Raw genomic sequence first — 26,956 nt, 5'->3', positions numbered from 1 at the left:
TGTGGAAAGAATCTTTGCAAAAGGGCAGTGGTTATTCTGCACATTCCCACAGCGCACAGCATTGGTCAGAACAAATAATCTTTTATTAGTTCTGTAAAACAATGTTTTAGGCAGATGTCTGAGAAATAGCAGGGCTTCCTTAAAACAGGTAAATTTGACACAGACTAACTATCCATGGGAAATGAAAACCAAAGGTATGCTGTGTTAAACAGTCATAAACTGAAGCTGCAATCTTGCAGGTGGGTCTGTGCAGACCCCGACTTCAGTGGAGCTGTCTGTGGGCATAGGTATCTGCCTGCATTGAGCTCATTGCAGAATCAGGTATTCAGGCCTGTACATATTTGCTTGTTTCACACACACAGAAAATTTGTGTGCTCAAACAAGTAGACAGCGACATTTGCTCTTCTCCCCAGTCTTAACTAGCAGGTGATGCCACATCCCTTACTGAAATGAACCCAGTCTTCACTGATATCATCACTTCAGACACGACTGTTTTTCCATAAAAGAATCCACGTTACTAATCTGACACAGAGAAATTGTCATTTCCCCAATACCAATTTTTAGAAGGCACTTGGTCGAATTCTCTTTTCACTGATGTTCTGACCCAGTGCTCAGCAAAGTCAAAGGGAGTCTTTCCATTAATTTCAATGGGCTTTGGATCATGCCTTAGTGCTGGTGTCACTCCAGGATCACACCTCTGATGTTCAGTAAAGTGATCCCACAATTATGCAGGTAGAAAAAGAAAAAATATGTCTTTGAAAACCATGGGCCTGATCCAAAGCTCTTTGAGTTCAGTGGGAAAGCTCATGTTGATTTCAATGGACTTGGAAACAGGTGTTACCATATTTCAGGTGCATGCAGCCTGAAAATATCTTATGAGCAGCACATTTTTTTTGTTGTGGAGCATTAGAATACATTATTTTCTAGGGTTTTACTGAGAAGGCTATGTTACATTATGCTCCAGTAGGTCCAGTATATTTTGTTTTCCTTTCCTTGAATCAAAAGGAAATTGAATTATGATAGACTCAGGAAAACCTAATTTTAATGTAAGTCTGAATTTGGTTAGAGAGCTCCCTATTGTAGAATGACAGTGCCTGAAATGAGGATTTAATGTCACTATTACGTTTAATTTGGCATCAGGAAATGTGCACTTTATAAAATATTTTCAAGCTATATGTATCTGAAATATGGTAACACTGAAAAGGAAACAGACATATGCTACCATCACAACCCAGCACATTTCCTAATGCCAAATTAAATGTAATAGTGACATCAAATCCTCATTTCCAGGCACTGTCATTCTACAATAGGGAGCTCTCTAACCAAATTCAGGTCTATATTAAAATTAGTTTTTCATGAGTCTATCATAGTTTAATCTACTTTTGATTCAAGGAAAAGAACACAAAATATACTGGACTTACTGGAGCATAATGCAACGTAGCCTTTTCAGTAAAACCCTAGAAAATGTATTTTAGTGCTCCACAACAAAAAAATGATTGTTTAAAAAAAATAAAATTTCTGATGGTAGCATATCTGTTTTTCCTTTCCAGATAATTATAGAATTGAAGTATGTGGCTTTTCTTAAGGCATATGCGTCACCTGCTACATTTTAGTATTTCTTTACGTGGTTGTTATTGCAACTTGCAACAGTCTGGATCTGGTAGCTTGCTAAACTTCATTAAACATAGAGAATGCAACACACAGAATAGTATATAATTGCATTTTAAGAGTTATGGGGTGGTTTAAGGTGTTTTAATATAGAGAGATCATGAGTCTTATTCAAGTCTTCAAACATATAGTGACACGTTTTTTGCAGCAAGAATACATCACAACATGGAAGGTGTTTTATCCTTGGATGCAATATAGAATATGTGTGCTCCATGGAAAAAAAAAACCAACCCAAATGTCTATTCTCCAGGGACCCTCTTTTAAAATTGATTACTCAAGAGTGAGACTTTTATAGCACTTTTCCATGATGAGGCATCTCAGAGTACTGTACAATGTAATTAGTAGTAAAGGCCACATTGCTAAACACAGCCTCTGTTTTTGCACCAACAGGTGATTGTTTCTGCATTTAACCACAATCCCACCTAAGTAATTAAATATGGGAATCCTATCATTTGCACCCACGTTTAATTGCACCTGCTTTTTAGTACCTGTCATTCATTGTAGATCCATTGTAGAGGTACAAAACTAAAGTCTTTGTTACGGACACTTTAAATATTTGACCCTAATACTTGGTCCACCCTAAAGAATTAATAAGAATTAAAAGTCTTTTGGAAAAAGAGACATATACTGGAAATATTTCTCAAGTATAAGAAATATGCCTTCACTACTGAAGAGATATGGAAAGCCAAAATAAGGTCTAGCTTAATCAGAATTCCAAGTCTCTTTACTACCGGCCAGGCTGTGTTTCCAAATTTCCAAAGGAGGAAGAGAAATCTTACCTTAGTCAAAGACTAGAACCAGCAATTGGTAGTTCAGTTTTAATAGCATTTATATATTTTTGTGTGAGTCTAAGTAAGTCCTAATAATATGGCAGACATGGAGGAAAAATTAAGACTGATTTTTCAAATAGATTAGAGTGTGTCAGATACATAAGAGTAAAAGTTCAATCCATGTTGCTTCAGGTAAGTGTGGTAAATGCTGAATAATACTGGATCTAAGCGAGAACAATATAGGACACAGGACGAAAGGAGAACAGTAGAAATGGAGATGAGAGGAGAAGCCTCCACATTGTCAACTAAATATGACAAAATCAATCAAGTGCAATTCTTGTCAAAGCAATTTGAGATTCCAAAGAATTCACCCTGATTGCATGATTGTTGACATCATTTGCAGTGGAAATACCCAGTAACACTTGAACTCATGGCAAACAATCATCAGCATTGACAAAATGATCATTTGATTCCCAGTCAGAGCTGTCTCTGTGTTATCATATAACCTCAGACAAGTCTGTCTTTACAGGAGAATGAAGTAACACAATAGCAAGAAAAGGCAAATAAGATACTAAAAGATAAGTGTTGCTGAATCAAAGTTCTTCAGGTCGGAACGCTTTTATTTTTTTTAAAAAGAATGTAAGTTACAGTGCTCTGTTTTAATGGGATGGGAGCTGTAAGAGAATCACCCAGATTAATTATTTATAAAACAGGGAGAGTTCATTGGCACTACACTGTAGCATATTAGACATAAGCAAGGGATCCAAAGACCATTTCAGAACTGGCTCCCAGACCCCGTTCTGTGAGACAACATTAAAATCTCAGAACATCAGTATTGAGCCAAATTGTGTAACTTGCCTGTTAATCACCAGAGGGGAGAGATGAGGGCACAGTAGATGTCAAATCATGAGCTCATAGTGCTGTTGTTAAAGGAATGTCAGATTCCTCTACTTATCTCCATGCACTTGCTGCAGATTTTGTGGAAAGAAGACACAACGGTACTGGAGGGGCTTTATCCTTGGTAATAGTAGAGAACAAGCTGTGTTACTATTAGTCATCAATCCAAAGTCTCCCGGCCTTACTTTCCAAGGAGCTTTTTTGTAAGATTATGGAACACAGAATCCTTTATGTACAGCTGTTCCAATAAAGCCCCCATCGACAGGAACAAACATGAAAGCAGCATTCTACCTTCTCTGTACTCATTACACACAGAACTCTCAGTGACTTCCTGGCATGATGTGGTGCATATGTGCCAGTAGTCTGCAGTAGACAACACTGAGATATTTCCTGTGCAGGACTGATTTTGACAGCAGGACTCTGCAGCAAAGCAGCTTTTGAAGTGCAGCGGTGATTATTAAATGTGGGGAAGCAGAAGGACCTCAGGACAGCTCTCAGCTTTAGGGAAATAGTATATTTTGACCAAGCTCCCATAAAAACCCATCTAATGTAACAACAGTTAACAAACCTCCTTGCTATTTACCATGCAGTATTCCTAAGGGGGAAGCTTTTTTCCCACCAACACAGAACTCCCGACAGTTATATAACCAGTTTTTGGGTGCCTTTATAAACAGGTGTCATAGCAGAGTGCCAGTAGATATTGGACTGGAAATGTGATGGTTTTCAAATATAAATAAAATGTGCAGTCTGTTGAGCAAGGATTAACTCCAGTGATTAGCGGGGGAGTGATTGATGACCTAGGTTCCAACCCTGTATTCACTGCGCATACACAACTCTCAGTAACTTTAAGGGATGTTGTATGGCTGAATACAAGGGTAGAACTGGGCTCTTGATAACTAAAAATCTGGAAAAGAAACATCTGTGTACATAATATAATATAATCTAAAATGCAGCAGCAGCTGATCGGTGTCAAGAAAGGAAGAATGAAAGGAAAAGGATGCTAGGAGGAGAATGGGAGAGAATGCAGAGCAATACTGACCTTATGTTTACATTTGGTCTATCTATGCTCTTTGAAACAGTCAAAGCAGGTTTTAAGTATGGGGCAACATTTCACACCCATTGAGGATTTGCTTATGCTATGAGTTTCTCAGGCTCTTATTACTTTGGAGGGAAGCTGTCTAGGCAAGTAACGGGGGCTGGTTTTTTCCAACTACCTCCACCTCTGAACCACTGGTGTTTAGCAGCAATACATAATACTGGGAAAATTTATGACCTCTTGGTAGAAACTTCCTTGAGGGGACTGCTGATTAATTGCAAAAGCCTGCCTGCCTGCCTTCCTTCAGGGGCCTGATTCTTCCTGTGCATGGTATGTGTAACTGTCAGTGAAGTAAATGAGAATTACTTCTGGCCTGTGGGGAAAGATTGGACCCCTTAGTGGATGGCCCTCAACACAGCTGAAATGAAAGGAGAGCAGGATATGGAGAAGCTGAACAGTGAGAGTCCTCAGTTTCTGCATACTCCATGCTGGCCCATCCATGGCAATCCAGAGAGTAGAGCAGGCTGGGGGAAAGAGTACAGGCATAGTTATGCAGACCCACTGGTCAAAACTCCCTGTAGACAGGAAGTGAAGTAGCCATAGCTTTTCAGATGAGAACAAAAGTATTATGTCTCTTCACCAGCCCCGAACACTTGCACAAAGCCTGTTGACTGAAAGTTTTGGACAGGGGTCAAGGATCTGGCTCTACATAAGGAATGAGAAAGACAGAGCAAGGAAGTTTGCCCTGATTAATGTGACTGATTACAACAGAACATATTGTAATAAATAAGTTGACATGAACACCATTAAAATTATCAGCTGTTCCTATTCTTTAATGTTTCCCAACATTCAATAAGCTTTGTCTGCATGCATATTTATTAAGTCTTTTTCTTTCCCTCCAGCATGGCTGTGGAAATTTTGTGCGTGTGATACAGACCTTCAATCGCACCCATTTGTATGTCTGTGGGAGTGGGGCATTCAGCCCAGTTTGCACATACCTCAACAGAGGGCGCAGATCTGAGGTATGTGTTTTCATTCATTGTTCTCCTGCTTTCTAGTGGTGGATATTTTTAGTGCTGGGAAAACATATTTATTCAAACCTTGATGAGTCTCAAAATTGGGCTTGGAGATTCATGAGATTACTTTGTCCCATCAGGCTAGAAATAGCACAAGAACAACCATTCTCCTGGTTTTCTGTCACTTCTGTTTCCAGTCCCAGCTGCTACCAGAAAACATGTCATGCACAAAAGTAGAAAATAATTTCATATGTTAGCCTCAGAAAAAGATCACTTCAGGCTTTGAGCTAAGGTTTGGCTAGTTCTCATTTTATCTGAATCGGTTCAGTCATTCCTAATTTATAGTCCAAAAACTAGGAAAAATCTTTGGAAATAAATAGCAGTAGAAGAAAACTCAGTGAGGTCCCTCATTTATTCCCCAGTCCTGCAAACATTTGCCCATGGGAGTAGTACTGTAAAGTTCAATGGGACTACACATGTGGGCCAAGTTACTTACATGTGCAAGTGTTTGCAGGAGGCGGCCCTACGATCCTGAACCTGCAATCTCTGTTCAGGTAAAACTCCCAGGGAAGCCTCATTTACAAGAGACGTTTTGCCTGACTAGATGCTGCAAGATTGGGTTGTTAAGTAACATATTAGGGTGAGATCCTCCGTTGATGTAAATCTGCTTATTTCCATTTAGGGCTCCAATGGAGCTATGCTGATTTAATTCCTAAGAACCACTGCAACCCAGGTTACATATAGTAACAGAGAATTCAAGAATTAAAGGGTTAAGTATCACAGTAACTTTCAAAAGGCTTCTTGTGATAAGACTAATTGTCCTATAAAATTTACCACCTGCCATCTACAAATCAGCTTTTATTTTTTTTAACCATTTAAAAACGATTCTCTCCACACCCACACACACTTGTTTTTTCCTTCCAGGCAGCACAGTTTGTGCTGTTAAGTACTACTTGTCCTACATTTTAAAACATAAACCACTTTCTCCTTCCCGCATACTGCACTGTCATGGAATAATAGCTAGCCAAAGGCTTCTTGTAAAGTGTGGCTTCTTAGTGCATTATCTGAATTAGTTTGCCCACTTTCAGTTTAATTGTATTGTCTAAATGTGTAAAAGCCCAGATGTTTCATAAATGCATTTTCCAGACTTCGTGATTTTAAAATGAAATTTTTGTTTCTGTGTAAACATAGTAAGCAATAATTGGAGTAGGGAGAAGAAAAGGGCTCATCTGAGTCCTGGCACTTTGGCAGAGTATGGGTCAGACTGACTCCTGCAGGCACAGGAAGGTGCAGTATGTCTACCTGCACATGGAGAAACAGCTGTGCTGAAGGGGAAGGGCATACAGAGGTAGTTGAGTTCTACCACAGGACAGCAACTTTAAATGCCTACTTCTCCTTCTCTAGAAGTCCATGTGGTTTTAGTGAAGAGGACTCGGTCTGAAATTCTGGCCAGGCTCAGCCCTCAAGTACAGACTGTCTGGAAGGGCTACGAATCAGTGCCTCTCCTGGCAGGCTTGGCCCCATCCCTGCATGGAATGGTTCCAACCAATTTGGAGAACCATTGGCTGGTTCCAGGCCCCCAAGTAGACTGTGCAGACCGAATCACTGTATTCCCAGTCCTAGAAGACTGTCTGCTATTGGGGGTTAGGAGCCTGGGTTCAACAGCACAAACAAGCAGAACCCCTGGAATGAATCCCTGGAATGAATGGATCTCTCTACAGTAGAAATCTACTCCTCTGCTCTCAACTAGTTAACAACTCTCAGTTGTGCCATCCTGGTGACATTAATCCTAATTTAATTTTATCAGGAAATTAATTTTAAAATGAAAAGTGATCCCATCCGTAGAATAATCAATAAACGATACCCTTTTTAAAACATATGTAGCAGTTGTACCATGCACTACAGAAATTTTGAATCTGATGATATATTTGTTATCATAAATGTGATTTCACTTTAAATAAGACATGAGGCTTCAAGATGATGCAAGATGTTAAAATTCTTAAGTTAAAAGTACAGAGACAGATTTTGGAAGAGTAGAATTGGCTTCACTTAGCCTGTCTTTATAGCTGCATGCCTATGATCAATTGATTAAATAAACTGCTGTCTCAGACGTCTGGAGTCTGTCAGACACTTGACTGTAGGCATTGCACTCATTGCTGTTACTGTACAGGCCAACAATAGCAAAGCACTTTAAAGAGTGCAGATTTAAATTCATGTATTTCCATCTGCACCTATTGCAAATGCCTAATTAGGCGAGCTGAGTGAAAAATTATGTCAGGCTGGTGGGACTATTGAGAAGTTGTGTTTCTTTTCCTTTTGCAAAAACCATGATTTCACCTCAAATTTGTCACTGTTTTCCACAAACAAATGGTTGTTTTTGCAGGTGTAAAATTGCTATTTTAATCAGGCACATCTATTTCTGCTGCAAACACACCCTGGAAACTATAAAGCCCTATCCAGCATGTCAGCACCACAGCCTAGCACTCATGGGAGGTCCCAGGTTTTGGCTAATACATGATTGCAATAAGAGGGCATCGTGTTCCCAGCTAGAGAGCCCACACTCAGGAGCCATAATTTGGCCATTTTGGGTTAAATTGTATTTCCCTAAAGCCTTTTATGAAAACACTTTCTTTGCTTCACTTTGATACACTGGCCAAAAGAAAATGTTCTTTGTAGGGGCAGAGAGGATGCCCCTCTTGCCATCATAAAATGCAGACTGGAGTTAGACTCTCCCTGCAAGAACGGATGAGAAAATGGCTAATCATTTACAGAATGTGATTACTGTGAACTGAACCAAGTGTATTCTAGTATCAGAGTGGATGCAAGCCAAAGCAAATATTATGGCTGTATGGAATTAGATGGGCTAAGAAATAATGACTTAATACATATGCAAATTGTCAGTGCAATGGTTGAGCATTTTGGAGTAGCATACAGTAAGCGTAAAATAGTAATATACATTAGTATAAAACTACATATTCATTAATTAAACAGAGAACCTAGAGAGACTTACATTTGGGTTTGAACCTTTGTTTAGATGTCTAATGACTAGGGTGATGGGATACATAGATAAGATTACATAGAATTAAATTAGAGAGAACTAGAGAGAGAGTGTGTCTGTAATAGAATATGGGAATTTACAGCTTACGGTGAACACTTAAACTCTGTCCCAAGTTAGTAGAGACCAAATGTATTATCATCAGATGGGTGTTTAGAGGCCTGTTTAGCATGTTGATTTATTTTACTAGGGAAAGAGAATGTAATGAGTTGCTAGTCTTATCAAGCTGTGCTACGGTGGCTCAAGAGTGACCAACCTGAGGGCAGACTATTAAGAAGCAAAGCACCAACTCCATATTGGTTGTGAGTTCTATACTTAGATTTCACCCCCCCATTAACAAGTGTGAACTCTTCCGGTGCTATATTAGTTTTAACATGGAGTCCCAGACAGTCCCTTTAGGTACTCTGATCTATCTTGCCACCCAGGCAAGCTTACTTTTGTGATAGACAGTCCCTGACATCAAAGATCATAGAAATATTCAGGTTACTCCCAGTCCCAAATGACCCAGTCACTTATCCAGGGTCAATTGCACATTAAATCTCCCACCAAAGACAACATTAGTAGCCAATCCTATAATAAACGATCTAAAGATTTATTAACTAGGAAAAGGAAATAAAAGAGTTATTTACAAGGTTAAAGCAGGTAAACACATACACACACAAATGAGTTCCAGTCTTACATTTCAGAGGGTAATAGAAGCTTCTATAAATAAGCAAGCTCTATATGTCCTTTAGGGCTGACCCAGGGAAAGCACTGGGAATCTTTTACATATGCCTAGTGATCCTTGCTCCTCAGAGTCCAAGCAGCATAAAAGATCCAGTTTTGCCTCATTACGGCTTTTTATCTTTTCCCCCTTCTCTTTGAGTTGCAAGTTCAGCCATGGGGAGGAATTCAGCTGCATGTCTCCTCTCCCTAGTGTGTGGGGAAGCAATCAACAAAGTATTTTGCCTTTTCATGTTGCACAATGGCTTGTCTGGAGTCGATGGGCCTTCTTTTGTTGGGCAGGAGATAATATCGCCTCTGGAAAACCAGTATTTTATGCTTGTTAATGCTTTTCGCCTGTCTAGTCATTTACAAGTTACAGAGCAAACACTTAACTATTACCTCATAACATGGGATGCAGATGTGATAAGAGAGATTATGGAATGGTTATGAATTGCTGCACACATTAAAGTCTAAACACTAATTACATTTTTATCACTCTAATACATAGTTAACAGTACTCACAAACAGGTGAGCGAGACTGGCTCCAGCTGTGTATTTGTCAGTGTTCAGCTGAGACCTAGGGTGTTGATATGAGCTGGCATCTGCTCTGCCAACATCACAGGGTTCACTCCAGTTTCTACTGGATTGGCATCCACATCACAAAAATTTCATGCTGATTGGTTTTCTTGTGAGTGTTGAGAACTACCTGTTTCCGGTTGGGGCAGAAATATCCTAAAATCCTTTCTTATCCTTGCAATTCTTTTTCGGGTGCTGGCTAGAGTCAGTAAATTCAAAGTGGCACCAAGATGGGGTGGGAAAGAAAGTTAACCAGAAATAATCGGACTGCTTCTGTTCAAGGAACCAGTAAAAGTCCAGATTGCTTCTCCTTAACCTAAACACCTCAGACATTTTTGAATTGTAATATTGTGCATGACCTATACAAAACCCTTCACCATCTAAACAAGATTCCTCAGTCTTCTAACAGCAGAAAGAGATCTAGTCCTCCACCTATTTTTAGTATCTATAAGGTACCTATCACCATGATATCTGAGCAATGACTGTAATCCAAGAGACAGTGCTCTGAAGAAAATTAGAGTGCTTTAGGAATTAATTTACAAGTGTGGTAAGGAACCAGACCCAGATTTTTAAAGCTATTTAGGCATCTTTGCACTCAGTGTCACAGTGCCTAACTGATTTAGGAGCCTAAGTCTCATTTTCAAAAGGGATTTAGGCACTTAGAAGTCTAAAGGCCATTGACTGTTAATGGAATTTAGATTCCTAAGTGCCTAAATCCCTTTTGAAAATGAGACTTAGACTTCTAAATCAGTTAGGCATTGTGACGCTGAGCACAGCAACTTATACCTAGCTGTAAAAATCTAGGCCCTAAAGATTTATAATTTGACAAGCTGACAGTTGTAACGAGAAGCTTGCATTCTTGTGTATTATTACTAGAATGGTTTAGTGCAAGTGCTTTAGGCTAGGACCCTGATATAAATACCACTCTGAATTCATCAAGTAAATAATAGGTAATTTTGAAGACCACAGAAGAAATGTCTGCAGATGTTATTATTGCTGACATATAAGCTAGGTGGACCACAGAAAAAGCCTTTCATCTAAGCTGGGAGGACACTTCCTACATTTGAGAGTGTCTTGCATTTGTAAAAATAGTGAAAATAATTGGGTACAAGTAAAAAGATAATGAAAACTCAGTGTGAGATAGTTTTATTGTAAGTAGTAAAGCAAAAACCCACACCAGTACTGTCTATTCCTATTGTCAAGAACAATGAAGGAAAAAAAACCCTCTCAGACTTAATTTCCATTTTCGTTTTCTAAGGTTTCTAAAGATCAGCAGTGACATGCATGTCTGTATTACAGGAGCAAGTCTTCATGATCGACTCCAAGTGTGAATCGGGGAAGGGGCGCTGCTCTTTCAACCCTAATGTGAACACGGTATCTGTTATGATCAGTAAGTAAAATAATCAAGGATCCTGGAGGCTTAAATCATTATTACTGCGCAGAGTGTGAAATGATGGGGTGCCATAAACAAACTGAGCCCAGGGTATAGCCCATGAAAAGGAAACAATTGTGTTCATACTGCTTGCCAGGAATCTTTTGAAGGTTTGCATGGAGCTAAGCTTGGATGTGTGAAGGAAATGCATGCAAAAGGGAGCAGCAACAAGGGAGGGAAGGAGGAATGGAAAGCAAGAGATAGTCTCCTTTTTGTCTTTCACATTTTCCCAGGGTTAGCTTCAACTTTCAAATACCTTACCTAATTTTAAAATATATTTAAACACTTTCTTGACCTCATTCATCATGGCCAGTTCTTGTGTCTGATTTAATCACTTGTAAAATCTCCATGTAGCTAGGGAAGCAAAGGCTGCTGGAGTCTTTGGAGTTATTCTGAATTTCATGTTGGTTGTCTCTGGTGTTGAGGCCCCAGCTACTGCTTTTTTACCTACCTCCCCGCTCCCACTGTATCATTTACTACAAATTTAGCAACTCACTTCCATATGAAAGGGCAGAGAGTGCCACAGCTGGTTCCATTGACATCTCACTGTCAGTTCTCTGGCAGAGTATTCACTGAGCATGAAACCTTAGTGCACAGGGTCAGCACAATGCCTGTACTCCACTTAAGTCCCACCTAAGTTCTTTGTTGAGACTTAAGTGGGGCTTAGGTCTGGTGTAGCCCATTGCACAGGGGTGAATTAATTTCATCTTGAAAGAAAAGGAAAGGAAACTCACACGTTCCCCCTGGAGAAATTAACATATCCTCACTTCAATGTACCTGATCTCCAATAGTCTGTGGGCTGGAAAATATGCCAGCACATTAGGGGCCAGATTTTTCCATTGCCTTGCACCTACTCCAGTGTAAAGCAGGTGTAAAACACGACAGCCTAATTCCAATTTACACTAAAATCATTTTACACTCTGGTGGCAGTATAAGGAACCTTCAAGTGGATGTAAATGTGTAGTATGGCCTTAACGCAAAGGAGAGCCAGACCCTATCACTTTGATTTAGCAGCATTTTATCCTCACTTGCACTGGCTTTGGACTGATGTAAAAGATTACTGCAGGCACAGGGCAAGGAATAATCAGACCCTCAGATCTCCCAGAGTGCAGCACAATATGCTTTAGCCACAACTGGTTTAGTCATTCCATAAAAAACTCCTCACTGTCTTCCACAGCAAGGAATGCAAAGAATTTACTTTGGAATGGCAGGGCTTAGATGATTAATTTAAGCATTGCCCTGAATTCGTTAGGCATGCTCAGTTAATTGTTTTGTTTGCCCTTTGCCTATTCACAGCCTGTAATATATTCTGAGGACTATGCCAGCAGCCAGTTTGGAGCAGCTTTCTGCACAGCCACTTGAGCCATATATACTCTTGAATGTGCAGTGTGGAAATACTTTTTTCATGTTACATTGACAGCGTGTTCAGAGACTACTGATTCCTTGAATTTTGAATCTATATCTAATCCCTTATCTCTACGGATCCATCTATGCTGACCTGCAGTTCGGACTACAGGGGTGTGAATAACTGTGCACACCAAAGTGCTGTGCTGTAACTCCCCCGTGTGGAGCTATGGGCGTGAACTAAAAGGTTCCTAGTTTGTATTGATGTAGAAATATATTACTGTGAACTAGGAACCTTTTAGTGTGTGCCTCCCCATGGGGGAGTTACAGCACAGCACTTTGGTGTGCACTGCTATTCACACCTCTGTAGTCTGAACTAGTATGGACATAGCCTAAATTAGCACCACAATCGTGCTGCGTTTTTAGCCAAGAGAAAGATCAGGAGTTGCACAGGTTTCTCCAGCTTATTTAGGATTTTCTTTAAAAAGTGAAGAATTCTATTGACCACTGTGTACAGTATGTTGTGTTTCATAGCAACTACACACAAATTAACAAGACATTTAGCCCTTGGTTTTCAAGGTAATATTGTGTGGCGTCTTAGCCATTCAGCTCCCATTGAAGTCATTCAGAGGTACACAGTTGAAGTGCCAGGCATTGCACTGAAAGAGTAGGACTCCAGGGCACAGGTCCTTTGTTCTCTCCTCAAAACTCTATCGAAGACAAGAGACATAACAGAATTATCTCAGCATCTGAATGACAAAAATATCAAGTTCCAAGGGCCTGACATATTAGTGAACAGAGGCAGGGCCGTATTATCCATTAGGCACAATAGGCACAGCGCTTAGGGCCTACGAAACTTTCAGGCCCTACGAAAAAGGTTTTTTTTATATATAATTTTTTATTTTTATTTAAAAACTATTTATTAATAGCTTAAAATCAAATTAGTTATTTCGGTCAGGGGGCCTACGAAGGCAAGTGTGCCTATGGCCTACAAAGGTCTTAAAAAGGCCCTGAACAGAGGTGCAGGCAGAAGGGGATTCCCATCTGCATGGAAGAAGGGGAAGTGTCACTTCCCTAGTATGATACTCTACCTCTTTCAATGATTGGCTGCATTTATATCTTACCTCATCAATGATCTGTGTGCAGCATGTAAAGAAATTTGATCAAAGTCACTTATAGACTAGTCCACTCATAAATGCCAATTATAATTTTCATATTCTTAAATGAGTTACTGCCATTACAGACTAAAGACTTTTTAATTTCATTCTGGGTTTCATGAATGACCATTAAAGTCTTCTGTTTCTAAATACTGTATATACAGTAGGCCAAAGGCTTTTCTCCTTTGGACACATTGGAGTTTTCTTCATTTTAGTAGAGGTTACTTTATCTGCTTTAATCTCCTAGTTATATGGCTGAGTAGGCCCCCAACATCTAGTTACTCTCCAAAGCAATATTTCTCCCTGAACTTTGAATTATTTGGATTACACAGTGTACACTTTAAAAAGTTTCTTCTGTTTTAAAAGATTCTACCAATTTGAGAAATATACTACTACCAGAGGAAGACTAGAGAGACTGAGTAACTAGGAAGCCAAAGACAGAGCTGGGAATTGAACCCAGAGCTCCTGAGACCTAAATAAGCATCTTAATCACAGGACTTTCTTTCCTCTCTCTTCTGAAACTGAGGAATGCCACAGTAACTAGTAATATATAATGACATAAACATTTTATTGTGTGTTCCCTGTTTCTTGTCAATTTCTGGCATTGCCTTCCACCTATGCAACACAGAATACAAACTTGGAATAAAACAGGAAAAGTGAATGATCCCTTAGAGGAAAACAGCACATGATAAACAAATTAGAATGTGGTAGAAATTCACCATTTTACAAAAATGCTTTAGTAGCAAAGCTATGAAAAATGCATCTTTGGGCAGGCAAGACATAATTAATATGCAAGCCCCCTTTCTTTCCGCAACCAATGCTCCTAGGTATTTACAAGAGCAGACATACATCAGTTCAGTAATTCCCCCAGTAACAAAAAGAAACAGTGTGAACTGGTTACCCTGCAAAGACAAACTGTTGTGCGGAATTTAAGCATTAAACCAAGAGGAAGTGGAGATGACAGATATCATTTGGTACCTGATTAGACAAGTAGGCTCTAGGAATGCTTAAGACATTAACTAATAAAGCTGGTATGTGATAGGATTAAGAATTGCATAGCGCCATTCCAGCCTTTCTATTATTTTTCCAGGAATGAACATGAGAGCTCTGTGAGAGCCATAGGCATGGTCCATTGCAGCCAATCTATGTAACAGCAGGAATAAGTCTCCAGATGGCTCTGGGGGCAATCATGTTGATGTAGAAAGATTCATTATAAGCTTCTATTGATCTAATAGCACTAAGATAGATAGATTGGAACAAACCACATTGTGTAAATGCCTCCCTACTCCTCTTGTCTCTACCCCTGCACAATGGATTCCCTCATACATTGAGCCCCTGCTTAAGGAAGGAGGTGTAGGCAACACAATGCCTGCACTACCTCCCTGGCTAACCAGTAGAGATCTGGTTCATGACCTAGCAACCAATGGAAAAAAACCTCCAGAGTTTTCATCTCTTAAAGTTCAATTGGTATTTCTTATTGCTGCACAAACAAGAAAAAATTAAAGAAAGCTTCAACTGATTCAAAAATTTGTGACTCTTGCCAGCTTGACCACGCATTCGTGGCAGCCCAGGCATTCGGGCAAAAACATCAATAAAAGGAACTAGTTGTCTGAGAGTTTGTTCAGTCACCACTCCCAGCATGAGAGTTAAAGATTAGGTTAGCTACCGTGTTGTACTATTAGCTAGTGGAAATGGTTTTGACACATGCGCACACGCACACAGACATATGAGCTGAATTGTCAGAGTCCTGCACAGGGAGTTTAGGTACATAATCCTATTAAAGTAAATGAGAGTTGAATGGCTAATTCCCTTCATACCACATGAAATTTACTTTGACTCCAGTGTATAATATCGTGTATTTGTTACTTCTCATTACACTGATCCAGGTTCATGACATCCTCATCCAGCTTCTGCAATACAGAATTCTTTCTAAGACCGAAGTCAGCCTTGAAAACAGTGAAACTCCATTTACTTCATTTGGAGCTATGCCAATTTACGCTAGTATTATTGGCCCAGTATTATTGGCTACTTCCATAACGCAGAAGCTTTTTCAAGTAGGTTTTAAAAAAACAAATTTGATTTCTTTTGATAATTTTACCCTGTCTGTGCGCTTGTGTTTAGCAACGTAAGTTCAGTCATTAAGCTGTATTTCAAATGAAAGGTTCACCAGTGCTATATTTAATTATGTAGCTCTCTAAAGTTCTTAGCAACATCTGATGCTTCCTTCCCAGGCTACAAAGTTACTCCATGATTCAGAGGAAACACCACTCCCACCCGTCCAATATTTATATGTACTGACTGCTTTGCAAATAAAGAACTGGAACTGTCTGAAACAAAAATAAGTCACTAGAAATGGATTTCCCAAAAGCCAAGAAAGATGTATTCATGTTTTTTTTTCCCTTTCCCTTTTCCACTTTCTATAGATGAAGAGCTGTTTTCAGGAATGTACATAGATTTCATGGGGACTGACGCAGCTATTTTTCGCAGTTTAACCAAACGGAATGCAGTGAGAACTGACCAACACAATTCAAAGTGGCTAAGTGGTAAGATATTGCGTCATTATAACTTTTGATATGTGACTAATAGAAAGGTTGTTTTCAACAAAAGAGTTCTTTATTTCCCATTCTAAAATTAATCTACTAAGGGAAACTGTGGGTAAGAAATAGGAATTAAAACATGCCACAGACAATGCACTCTATATACGATTATAGGAATTCTGTATGACACAGGTATTGCTGGACGAGGCCTATGGTCCATCTACTCCAGTATCCTGTCCTTAACAGTGTCCAAAACTAGCTGCTTCAGAGAAAAGTGCCTATTATAGACAAAGGTGGGTTAATAAAGTAGGCCGCAGTGATATTATAATATGCAAACAGTTTGACACTAGTTCTCTGAAGTCCTCTATCTCAGTGCTCATGTATACCGTATGGCATATTTATTTCAATATGTTCATCATACTCTAATATTAATATTTTGAGGGAACTTCATTTCTCAAGCATTCGCATATCCTCAAGGTCTCCCTTGCTTTGCTTTTCAGTAGCCCTATAGCAACATTTATCCTCTGATTTAATAAATGTGAAAAGTAATTTGTTCATTTTCTTCCTAATAGTTTTTCAGATCACTGTTTCTTGTCTCACATTTTGTCCTCAGTCTTCTCTAGAATGCTCACTCTGCTTGCTTCTCCTGCAAGGCTTTTCTCTGTAGTAAACAAGCACTGTTGTTTCTGCAGCAGACTTGCTTTTTTGGGTCTGCTTCAGTATCAACTTGATTCTACAGAAACCATCCAAGACCCCTGTCTTGACACTAGAGCTTAACTTTACACAGGAGTAGGATCACGGCCTAGCACACTGGGCAGTAGCAGCAGCAGATGCATTCTGTGGAGGTACCTGGAGAGAGCAGTAGCTGCCAAGAGTTGCTTATACTGACATGTTGTTTGGCCTGTATCTGTCTCTTTTCAGAACCAATTTTTGTGGATGCTCATCTCATCCCAGACGGCACAGACCCTAATGATGCCAAAGTGTACTTCTTCTTCAAAGAGAGGCTCACAGACAACAGTGGCAGCACCAAACAAATTCATTCAATGATTGCTAGAATATGTCCAGTAAGAATCATTTTTTGTTCAATTTTCAGAGGTTGATTTGCTGGCTTGATTGAATAATCAAAATGAATCCATGACATTAAAACAATTTGAAAGCCTTTACTTCCTATTACAAGCAAATTTCCTGTTCCTGCCTCCATCCCCACAATTAAGAAGAAAGGCTGATGAGTACATAGCCAAACCCTGATCCTGTTACATGTATCTGGAATATATCTGTAATTTTAGTAGGACTATTAGCGCTTGATGAATCTGTGCACCTCAGTGTCTGCTGCAGTGTAGTTAATAACACTGACTTTCTGAGCTTGCTTCACTTTCTATAATTCAAATGTTAGTTTTACTCAAATCACAGACGTAACAAATCTCCCACAAGATTTAAAGACATTTGGAAACATTGTTTTTATTCTTAAAACAGCTACACTTTATGCACATGTTTAATTTTAAGCTCATTTATACTCCCATTGATACGAGTGGGTTAAAGTTAAGCACGTACATACGTCCATGCAGGATCTGGGCCTTAGTTATTATCTGTATTTCACTTTTTTTGTAATTTTGCATGCAACGTGATTGAAGCAGCTATCTCTTTCTCTGAGGATATGGATGTCTGTAAAATTAAAACTATAAAAGGCTCTATTTCTGATAAGCTCTTTATCCTTTACCGAGAAGCAAAATTGGAGTTCAAGTTGTAGGGTTCCTACCTTTCCCCCTCCCCCACTCCGTTAATATGTGTTTTGTATTCAGTGTGATTTGTGATGCGGCTGTACAAGGAATGGGTGTGTGCTTTGGTTTTTGCTCAGCTTCTGCTCTGGCAGTACAATATGACATGTGACCTAGTCTTATAATTTTGTTATTTTTTTGTGTTTTTGGTTAGGTGCCCAATGGCCTCTGGGTATTTTTCAAGAAGACATTAAACATTAATAGAGCATTGTTGTTGTTGTTGCTGTTATAAATGAAGCCCAGATTGCTTCTAAAAGGACTTGGACTGAGTATGTTTATATTGAAGTCAGTGGCAAGCTCCTATAGATTACAAAGAGAACAAGAACTGCTCTTTCACATTGATAGCAATCTATAGTAACAACCTCAATAGGGAGTGAACATTAACAATGCTTTGAGTCAGGAAGACGGGTGGATTGGACCTAGAGAGACTCTAACCATGGGTCCCTCAGAAATCTTTGCCTCTTGCAGTGCCCCCAGTGTTTGTACTGCATTCCAGCTGCATCAGACTCATGCAGCTTTCCCTTCCCCTTGCTGTCATTGCTACAAGCCTTCTGGTGTTAGCGTGGCTTGCTATGAGTTCTGTTAACTTTAGGTCAGTTAAGGAGACTTGTTCTAATAGCATTTTTGGCAGCACAAAAGTTAATGCCCAAGCATCCTGAGCCTGCTGGTTCAGCTGAGAACAAAATACGGACAGGCTGCTGATGAGGCTTTGTTTCAGTTTAAAATGAAAGAGGTCATTTTTCCCCTTCACAGTTGAGCAGAACTCCTCTTCCACATGCACATTAAAGGCAGAATAAAACTAGAGCGGGTCAAAAATTTTACAACATTCTGGTGACGCCTTTTCACAAAACATGTTCCCATTTTTGGCATGCTTTGTTTAGATAAATCAAAATTTGTTATTTAAGTCTTAGGAATTGAGCCTTCCAGGTCACTTGCCCTCAAATAACAAATACCTGAATAGTACATTAATGAGATTTTTTCCAAGTCTGGAATCATAAAGTTTTGCCACTTATTTTATCTTACATGCACATTTCTATCAATACATCTATAAAAGCAGCACTTAAGTCTTAGTTCTTTTAACTAAAATAGTTTATCTTTACAGACTCTGTCAATGAGAAAGGACGGGGGACTGGAGACTGATGCGTGAACTTTGCTATAAACAATTTTCCTGATTCCACATCAAATTTTCCTAAAATAATTCGCTATGATCCTTACTCTATATGGAAAACACATTTTTAAATGATTTTTTCATAGAAAAAAGGTTTTAAAAGCCTGATTTTAAAAGGCCAAACATGCAAAAGTGCACATACGCTTGTGCATCCACTTTAGGCTTGCAAATACCAATTCTGCTCTCCAGTAACAGACACAAATGTGCAAAACTGAAGGCATTTAAACTGCGGAAAAGGAGCTCCTTCATGCTAGCATAAATGTTACTCATTAGTGTTTTTTGACAATTATTTAAGTTCTAAATAGTGCCATTCACAATATGATTTAAGTAATTGGTTAGCACTTTTCATCATGGCAAGAGTTGAGTTAAGTATGTGTTGGTAATTGTGCCAATGCTTTTTGTAATCACAGCTAGCATTAAACACATGTTATTTACTGTCTGGTTGACTGACAAACAAAAGTCACCACATGATTGTTGCACATCCTCAGAGAAGTTGCTCTGTCTATTATATCCACTGGAGGATAGGAAGAGGAAATCTGAATGAATCTGATTGGAGTGGCATTTAGGGCTTTGTTGAAAAGATTCTCCATAGACAAACATAGGTAATATAGGAATTACCATAATGGACAAGATCCAGAGTCCAGCTAGTCCTGTGTCTTATCTCTGGCAGGAGTCAACACCAGATGCTTCAGAAGAAAGTGCAAAAAATGTTGCAGTAGACAGATATAAGATAATCTGCCCTCCACATGAGGTCTTCTCCTCTAATTCCTAATAGTTAGAGATTGTTCTAAACCCTAGAGCCTGAAATCTAACATCACAAAGCTTGTAAAATTAACACTGTTGTTGTCTGATCCCCTGCGAATAGAGTGGAACTTCAGTCTCTCTTTATTTACTAAAGATAGTCTTCAGTTTTAACATTCATAACTGGGTCTGAGCTTTCCCTAATATGGGAATATTGCGAGAGGGGTTTGCTTGAGCCATTTTCTGTTTATTTTCTTTAATATAATCAACGTACTTGCTAGATGATGGATCATAATAACCTGAGAAAAGATTGGAGGGATTAAGTAAGATTTTTGTCTTGCTTTGTTATACTTTTGTCAAATTTATTTTGCTTTTCAGAATGACACGGGTGGACAGCGTAGTCTTGTAAATAAGTGGACAACATTCTTGAAAGCAAGACTTGTGTGCTCAGTAATGGACGAGGATGGAACGGAAACGTACTTTGATGAATTAGGTATAGCAGTCTAGTCTTTATAAACATTATGTAAATCATGTTACCTCTGTATGTGTGAACATTTGAAAATATTAGCTTCAAACAATAAAAGATATACTTGTGATTAAGCCATAGATACTGGGAGGCAAGGACATCTGAATATAATTCCCAGTTCTACAACAAAATTTTTGTGTCAACTTGGATAAGTCACTAAGGATGAAATCATGACCCTATTGAAGTTTATGCCAAAAATCTTATTGACCTCATTGGGGCCAAGCTTTCATGATAAATCTCTCTGCCTCATCATCCTCATCTCTGAAACAGGAATTATCATGCTTGACTATGCACTGGAGTGGTAGGAGGGTAAATAAAAGTTTGTAAAGCACATGGAGAACTTCTGATCAAAGGAGAGATGTAAATGCAAAATGTAATTGTTGTTGTTACTACTATTTATGTTCATGATGAAGATTGGCTTATAGTACTTTTAAACTGTTTTTAGTATCAGTGTATCAATTTTTATGTACCACTGCCATCCTTGTGATGACAAGACAGGTGCTCCTTTGGATCATTTCATAGAAGTCTCTTTGGAGGCAGAAGTTGTTTATGATGATGATGATACTAAATACTACTACTACTAAGTATAATTTCTTAGAACTTACGCACGCTTTTACATCAGCAAAGCTTTTTACAAACATTAACTAACTAACCCTTAGAGCAATTGTGTGAGATTCTGTTTGTCTAAGGTTTTATTAGGGTGTCCAAAATAAATATGGATTATTAACTTCATGATCACATATCTAATGTTGTGTGTTTACAGACATATGATGTCTATGACTGTCATAGGCATGGTCACAGATCTGAACCACATTTGTTGGACAGATAACCTCAGATAAGCTTTGCCTTAACTGGGTACAGTGGGCTTGTCCGTGCAACACTGAGTAGATGAAAATGACAAACTTGCTCAGCTACCCCGAGCGTCTTTAACTAAATGAATAGAAGATAGAGTCTTCTATTTTGAGATGCTAAGGGCATAAATTCTATTTCAGGTAAGATATATGTTGTTAGCTAATGAACCACATACTAGGTCTGATTCTAACTCATGCACACTGCTTCCATACTCGTGTAGCAACATTGACCTCAGTGGTATTGCCCCTGATTTTCACCAGTGTAAGTGGGATCCAGAATCTCTGTTGCTATGGATTCTTACAAATGTTTCAGTGCAATTGTTCTGATTCAGAATCTCCCATGAAATGTAACAGGATTTGGATCAAATCCTAATTTGATGTTCCATGTGAGCAAGGTTATCAGAATCTGATCCTGGATCCCTGTACTTTTATCCTGTGATAACACTGTATGCTATATATTGCTGGTCTCAGTCATTGAAATAAAGCACAAACAAGACCAAATTCAAAATTTAGAGGATTCTTTGAGGGTCACTTTTCAAAAGTGCTCTGCTCCCAACAGCTCCAAGACCCTGATTCATCAATTTATCGCTATTCAGCAAAGCCCTTATGTTTAGCTTTAAGCACTAAGACTTTTGGGGTCATAGTGGACTAACAACTGATCATGAGCAAACAGTATGATGCTGTGGCATAAAGGGCTAATGTAACAGTTTATCAAAAAGGAGATTGAGAGATGACCTTACTGTTGTGTTTCAGTACTTTCATGGAGAGAAACTACCAAGTACTAACAGGATCTTTAACTTAGCAGAGAAAGGTATAACAAGAACCTGTGGCTGGAAGCTGAAGCCAGACAAATTCAAATGAAGCACAAATTTTTAACAGTGAGAGTGATTATTCATTGGAACAAATTCCCATGGGAAGTGATAGATCCTTCTGGCCTTAAATTTTATGAATCTTTGAAAGCACTGTAACTTCAACTCCATTGGGACTTAAACATTTGCCTAATATTAAGCACATGATTAAATGCTTTCATGAGTTGAGGTCTACTGAGGAGAATGGGAGAATGTGGGTGCAAAGCACATTTGAAAATTAGATCCTTTTATTTATGTCTAAATGGGAGCAGTTGAGTATTGAGTTCATTTGAAAATCTGGCCCAGAACGTGTAAATGCTAGTTTTATTACAATCAGTCTTAAATATGATGGGTCTGACTCCACTTCCGTTGAAGTCAGAGACCAAATTCCCATTGAAGTCAATGTGAGTAGGATGGGGTCCTAAGTTTTGAGGTTTGAAAATCAAGCTAGAGCAATTACTCAACAGCTGCATTCTTTCTTTCTCACAGAGGACGTATTTCTGCTAGAAACAGATAATCCCAGAACAACACTGGTATATGGAATTTTTACAACATCAAGGTAATTTTGAAGATTTGTAGAGGAAGCCTCTGTGAGCTGTCTCAGTTCCAATTCCATATAAACACAGAAAGATGTATTTTGTGTCAAGGCAATTGGTATTGAACGCATTACCAGTATATCCTGCAACTATTGTTGCCACCTAGGAGACATCCTTTCAGTCCTGCTTATTCTCATCAATTAGGAACACAATTAATTGCAATCTGTGTTGGAGTTGTACTCCTTGTGCCAAATTGATCCCTGGTGTCTATTCAATAAAACTGTACTTAGGATAAATTTCCCCTCTGCTCCCAGCCTTTTAAAAATTATTGTGGGTTACACTGAGAAAATGTTTCTTGTAAAATGTTTACACTTTTATTAGCTAGCGGGGAAGAACAAAGGCACAGTGTGTGACTGACTGCAGTGACAACTGAGGCATTCTCAGCACCTCATCAGGTGTCCTTAGCACCTCAAAAATCAAGCCCAGAATTTCTAAATACATTCATGCTAATAGTTTCCATTCTCCGAGCTGGCAGATTATTCCATATGCCAATAGGACTTTGGCTCCCAAAAGGCACTCTTATATCCTGTTTGCTCAAGTCCTTCCATAATCACAACCTGAATCTTCAGCTTTTTCTTGATCATTGGATAGGGTGACCAGATAGCAAGTATGAAAAATGAGGAAAGGGGATTGAGGGTAATATGTATCTATATAAGATAAAGCCCTGAATGTTAGCACTGTCCCTATAAAATCGGGACATCTGGTCACTCTCTCACCGAAAACTTGGGCATCCTCACTGCTTGGGAGATAAGGAATCACCTTGCTGTAAGGACAAAATGGATAGTTATTTGAGAAAGTTCAAGATCTCTTGTTACACCGGCTGGGATGTGGACAGTCTTGCTGAGAAACAATGTTTATACTCTGATGTTTTGGGTTTTTTTTCCTCTTTGCTCTTGTCCCAACTATCTGAACAATGGAAATGCCACTACCTGTCTGTCAATGTATTTCTAATACATACCTCACTGTAGCATCTCGGTGCCATATATTTCTGTCCATTACCTGGACGTGGTCAAAGAAATTTCAGTTAGAAGTTTTTTTGTTGAAAAATAGAGTTTTGTTGAAACCGACTTTTTTGGTGATTTTTTTTAATGGAAATTTTTTTAAATGGAAAAAAAAATTAATTTCAGTTGAATATTTTCACATGAGAAAAAGTCATTTCCTGACCATGTCAACCATCACAATAATATATGCCCACACATGGCAATTCTCAAACTTACATAACAACCAGGAAAGGATGGTTTGGCAATATTTAGGTGAGGAAAAAACCCCAACACTGTAGATTGTAAATAGCTGAGGCTGTCAATATTGTTTGACTCTTATAGCACAAGTGAATATGCTGAGGCAATGTTTACTGATAAAACCAACTTTCAATTATGTTATGGATTCAACATGTCTGAATTGGAAAGTGTTTTATCTAATTTTCATGGTATTCCTGCAGTGGAAATTGGGCTTAAGATGCCACATGCACCAGGCCCTCTAGCCATTTTCTCACTTTACACAAGGTTTTACACTTTTCTAGATTTCTGTTTCCACAAACCAGAAGACTTCTGTGTTTTTGCACTCTAGACTCAACACATTGTGTAATTAAACCTAGTAGGCATCATGAATTTCATCGTGTAGCACTGCTTGTATTTTTTCATCTCTGTAGATTGCAACCCGAGATGAGTAATCGGAGAAACTTGCTGCGAGATAAAAATAATTATTAATTTTAACTAAATTATATCGGTCTAGATTGTGACTGAAGTGAATTATTTCTATAGTAGGAATTATTATAAAACTAACAAAGGTATAGTGTCTGCAATGATCAAGTGAATCTTTTAAACTTTATATTTTGGCTCTCATAACTACCTGTGAAAATGTCATAAATAAATTGTGAGGAAAAAAGAATTCAGACAACTGATATGGTTATAATACATCTGAGGGCTTTCTCAAACTAGCACATGTGTGACACAGAGCAAGGTTGATTGCTGGGTGATGTCCTGTAGCAGTTACCTCATGTATAGACATTTTTAGCTACATCTCACAATTGCAGGATAGACATTTTCAACATTTTCTATTTTCTTCTTTAGTGTTTTTTCTTGTTCAGTTTATAACAAAGCTATTTGGATTTTCTTCATCTCACACTTAATATTGGGCAAATCTGGAATGTTTGGATGTTCAACTCTAAATAAAAACCCAAAGTGTGCCCTCTGTCCATCCCTCTCCCCCCCATATTGTACCCTTTCACACAGTGGACATAGAAGGGGCCAGTTAATATCACAGCAAATGTCTTAGCTTCCCATTGAAGACCTTCTCATTGACACTGAAGATCATTCTTAATGGAGACTCCCATGGGCATGTGCTGGCTATAAAGTCCCTGGCAATATGACTCCAAGGAGCCAAGACAGAGTTTCAGTGGGCCCAGAACAATGTGAAAGCACAGAGCCTGTGCAGCTGGTTCCATACTAATCTCCTGGGACCCTGGACTTAGTGGGTCAGAACCCAAACTGAGTCTGTAAGAAGGTCAAACCTCACCACTCCTGATGAAAGAATTCACAGGAAACTCTACAAGGAGAACCTCATGAACTTTCCTGGCCTATATGGGGGTGTTTCCATTTGACACTTTGATCTGAGTCCATATTGTTTATAGAAAGCTGAACACTGATTATAATATTCTAACTGCACTTAATTGTGATTATTGTTTTAATGAATGTTCTATCCAGGTGTTTTCAATAAGGCACCTATGGGCTCTCGTGGACTAGGGGCTAGAAAAGCAGTGTTCTATTTCCAATTTGACAACACAGAGTGTGTCAAATCCTGGCCTCACTGAAGTCAGTGATATTTTTATCACTGATTTCATTGGGAAAAGATTATGCTCTCATGTGTGTAATATAGGGGAAGTCACTTAACCTCCATCTCTGCCTCCATGTTCCCCATCAGTAAAATGGGGATGATAATACTTTCCCCTCTCATTGGGAAGATCGATACTCTTTGTGAGGAAAATGTTACCTAACCTTACATTTTAATACTGTGTATTTTGATGGTAAATTAATATTCGTAAAGTTCTTTGAGATCCTTGCATGGAAGATGCGATAGAAGTGCTACATATTATTCAATGTGTCATCTTTATGGGCATCTTGCATCATTGAACCCTTTGTGATGATGGAAAATGTTATATAAAAGATGGCCAATTGTAGTGCAAATATTTTCCTTGTTTTTTCCAGCTCTGTATTTAAAGGTTCAGCAGTGTGTGTGTATCATTTGTCTGAGATCCAGACAGTGTTCAATGGACCCTTTGCACACAAGGAAGGTCCTAACCACCAGCTGATTCCATATCAGGGCAGAATTCCATATCCACGACCTGGCACAGTAAGTACTAAAGATGTTTATGCAAGTCCGGCTTAGCAACTAATTGTCTTTGTTTAATTTAACAAAATATCATAAAGTTGGTGCTAAAGCACAGACTGTACATTATATCTAAAGTTAGTTGTAATTCTATCTATCTGCCTACCTACCTTTTATCTACCTATCGCGCACATCACTATGGTATCTGAGAACTATTCAAAAATCAATCTTTCTCTCTCGCACTCTTTCTGTCCGGCAGCTAGAGGTAAATTATTTCATTAGATGGCTGTTATATTTTTTAAGTATGTGTGTATGTTTGAGAGAGAGAGAGCACGGGCTATTAAGAGAAGCCAAGTTGAAGAGTTTCGTATTTCATCCTGATCATACTTGCCTCTTATAGTATCGAGTTCTATATTTTAGGTCCTACTCCCATAAAATTATATTTCCTGCGCCCACGAATCTTCCCCAATTTTCAACAGTTTCATTGTTCTAATGGAACATTGAGTAGCTGTGGTGGGAGGTCATGGGTGCTGAGGGAGAGGCAGGCACTCAGTTGACTATGCCAATTCCATGGAGGGCACTGAGGATTAGGAAACAGACCTTGAAATGGACTGTGCGATGGATGAGAAGTCATGATGATCTGTTCACAGCAACCTGTGTTGCTGTTTCCTTTTGTATCAGTTGGAGCTCTCTCGGCTTTATTTCAACATATAATGAGTTTCAGTAATCAGCCTGGAGGTACTGAATGCATGGAAAAACATGGCCAGGTCTGTGTATCAAATCTTGTAAAAGTGGCCTGGTAAGGATTTTGATGTATAAAGAAGGCCTGCAGTAAAAAAATAAAAAAATAGAACCACCTGCTTGAATTTTAGTTCAGAAATATCAGGAGTCCTCTGTTTTTACTGGAAGATCTGTGGAGGTTCTCTGAGATGTT

At 38.8% G+C, this 26,956-nt stretch overlaps 1 protein-coding gene across 1 annotated transcript in view; it reads left to right on the top strand.

The window, feature by feature from the left end:
• The window catches only part of SEMA3C (semaphorin 3C), a 155,466-nt gene that overhangs the window by 88,402 nt on the left and 40,108 nt on the right, over window positions 1-26,956 (top strand). Inside the window, exons 5-11 of the mRNA XM_067564544.1 lie at window positions 5,274-5,393; window positions 11,023-11,113; window positions 16,080-16,199; window positions 17,115-17,257; window positions 20,256-20,370; window positions 22,592-22,661; window positions 25,902-26,046. Coding sequence (XP_067420645.1) covers window positions 5,274-5,393; window positions 11,023-11,113; window positions 16,080-16,199; window positions 17,115-17,257; window positions 20,256-20,370; window positions 22,592-22,661; window positions 25,902-26,046 — 804 coding nt within the window. The remainder of the gene's footprint in view (window positions 1-5,273; window positions 5,394-11,022; window positions 11,114-16,079; window positions 16,200-17,114; window positions 17,258-20,255; window positions 20,371-22,591; window positions 22,662-25,901; window positions 26,047-26,956) is intronic.

Source organism: Emydura macquarii, unplaced genomic scaffold (assembly GCF_026122565.2).
Source record: "Emydura macquarii macquarii isolate MOO-44397 ecotype Brisbane River unplaced genomic scaffold, CSIRO-AGI_Emac_v2 contig_2636, whole genome shotgun sequence".
NCBI classification, from domain to species: Eukaryota; Metazoa; Chordata; order Testudines; family Chelidae; genus Emydura; species Emydura macquarii.
The sequence above is the reverse complement of the archived record's forward strand: the minus strand, read 5'-3'. Positions and strand labels throughout refer to the sequence as shown.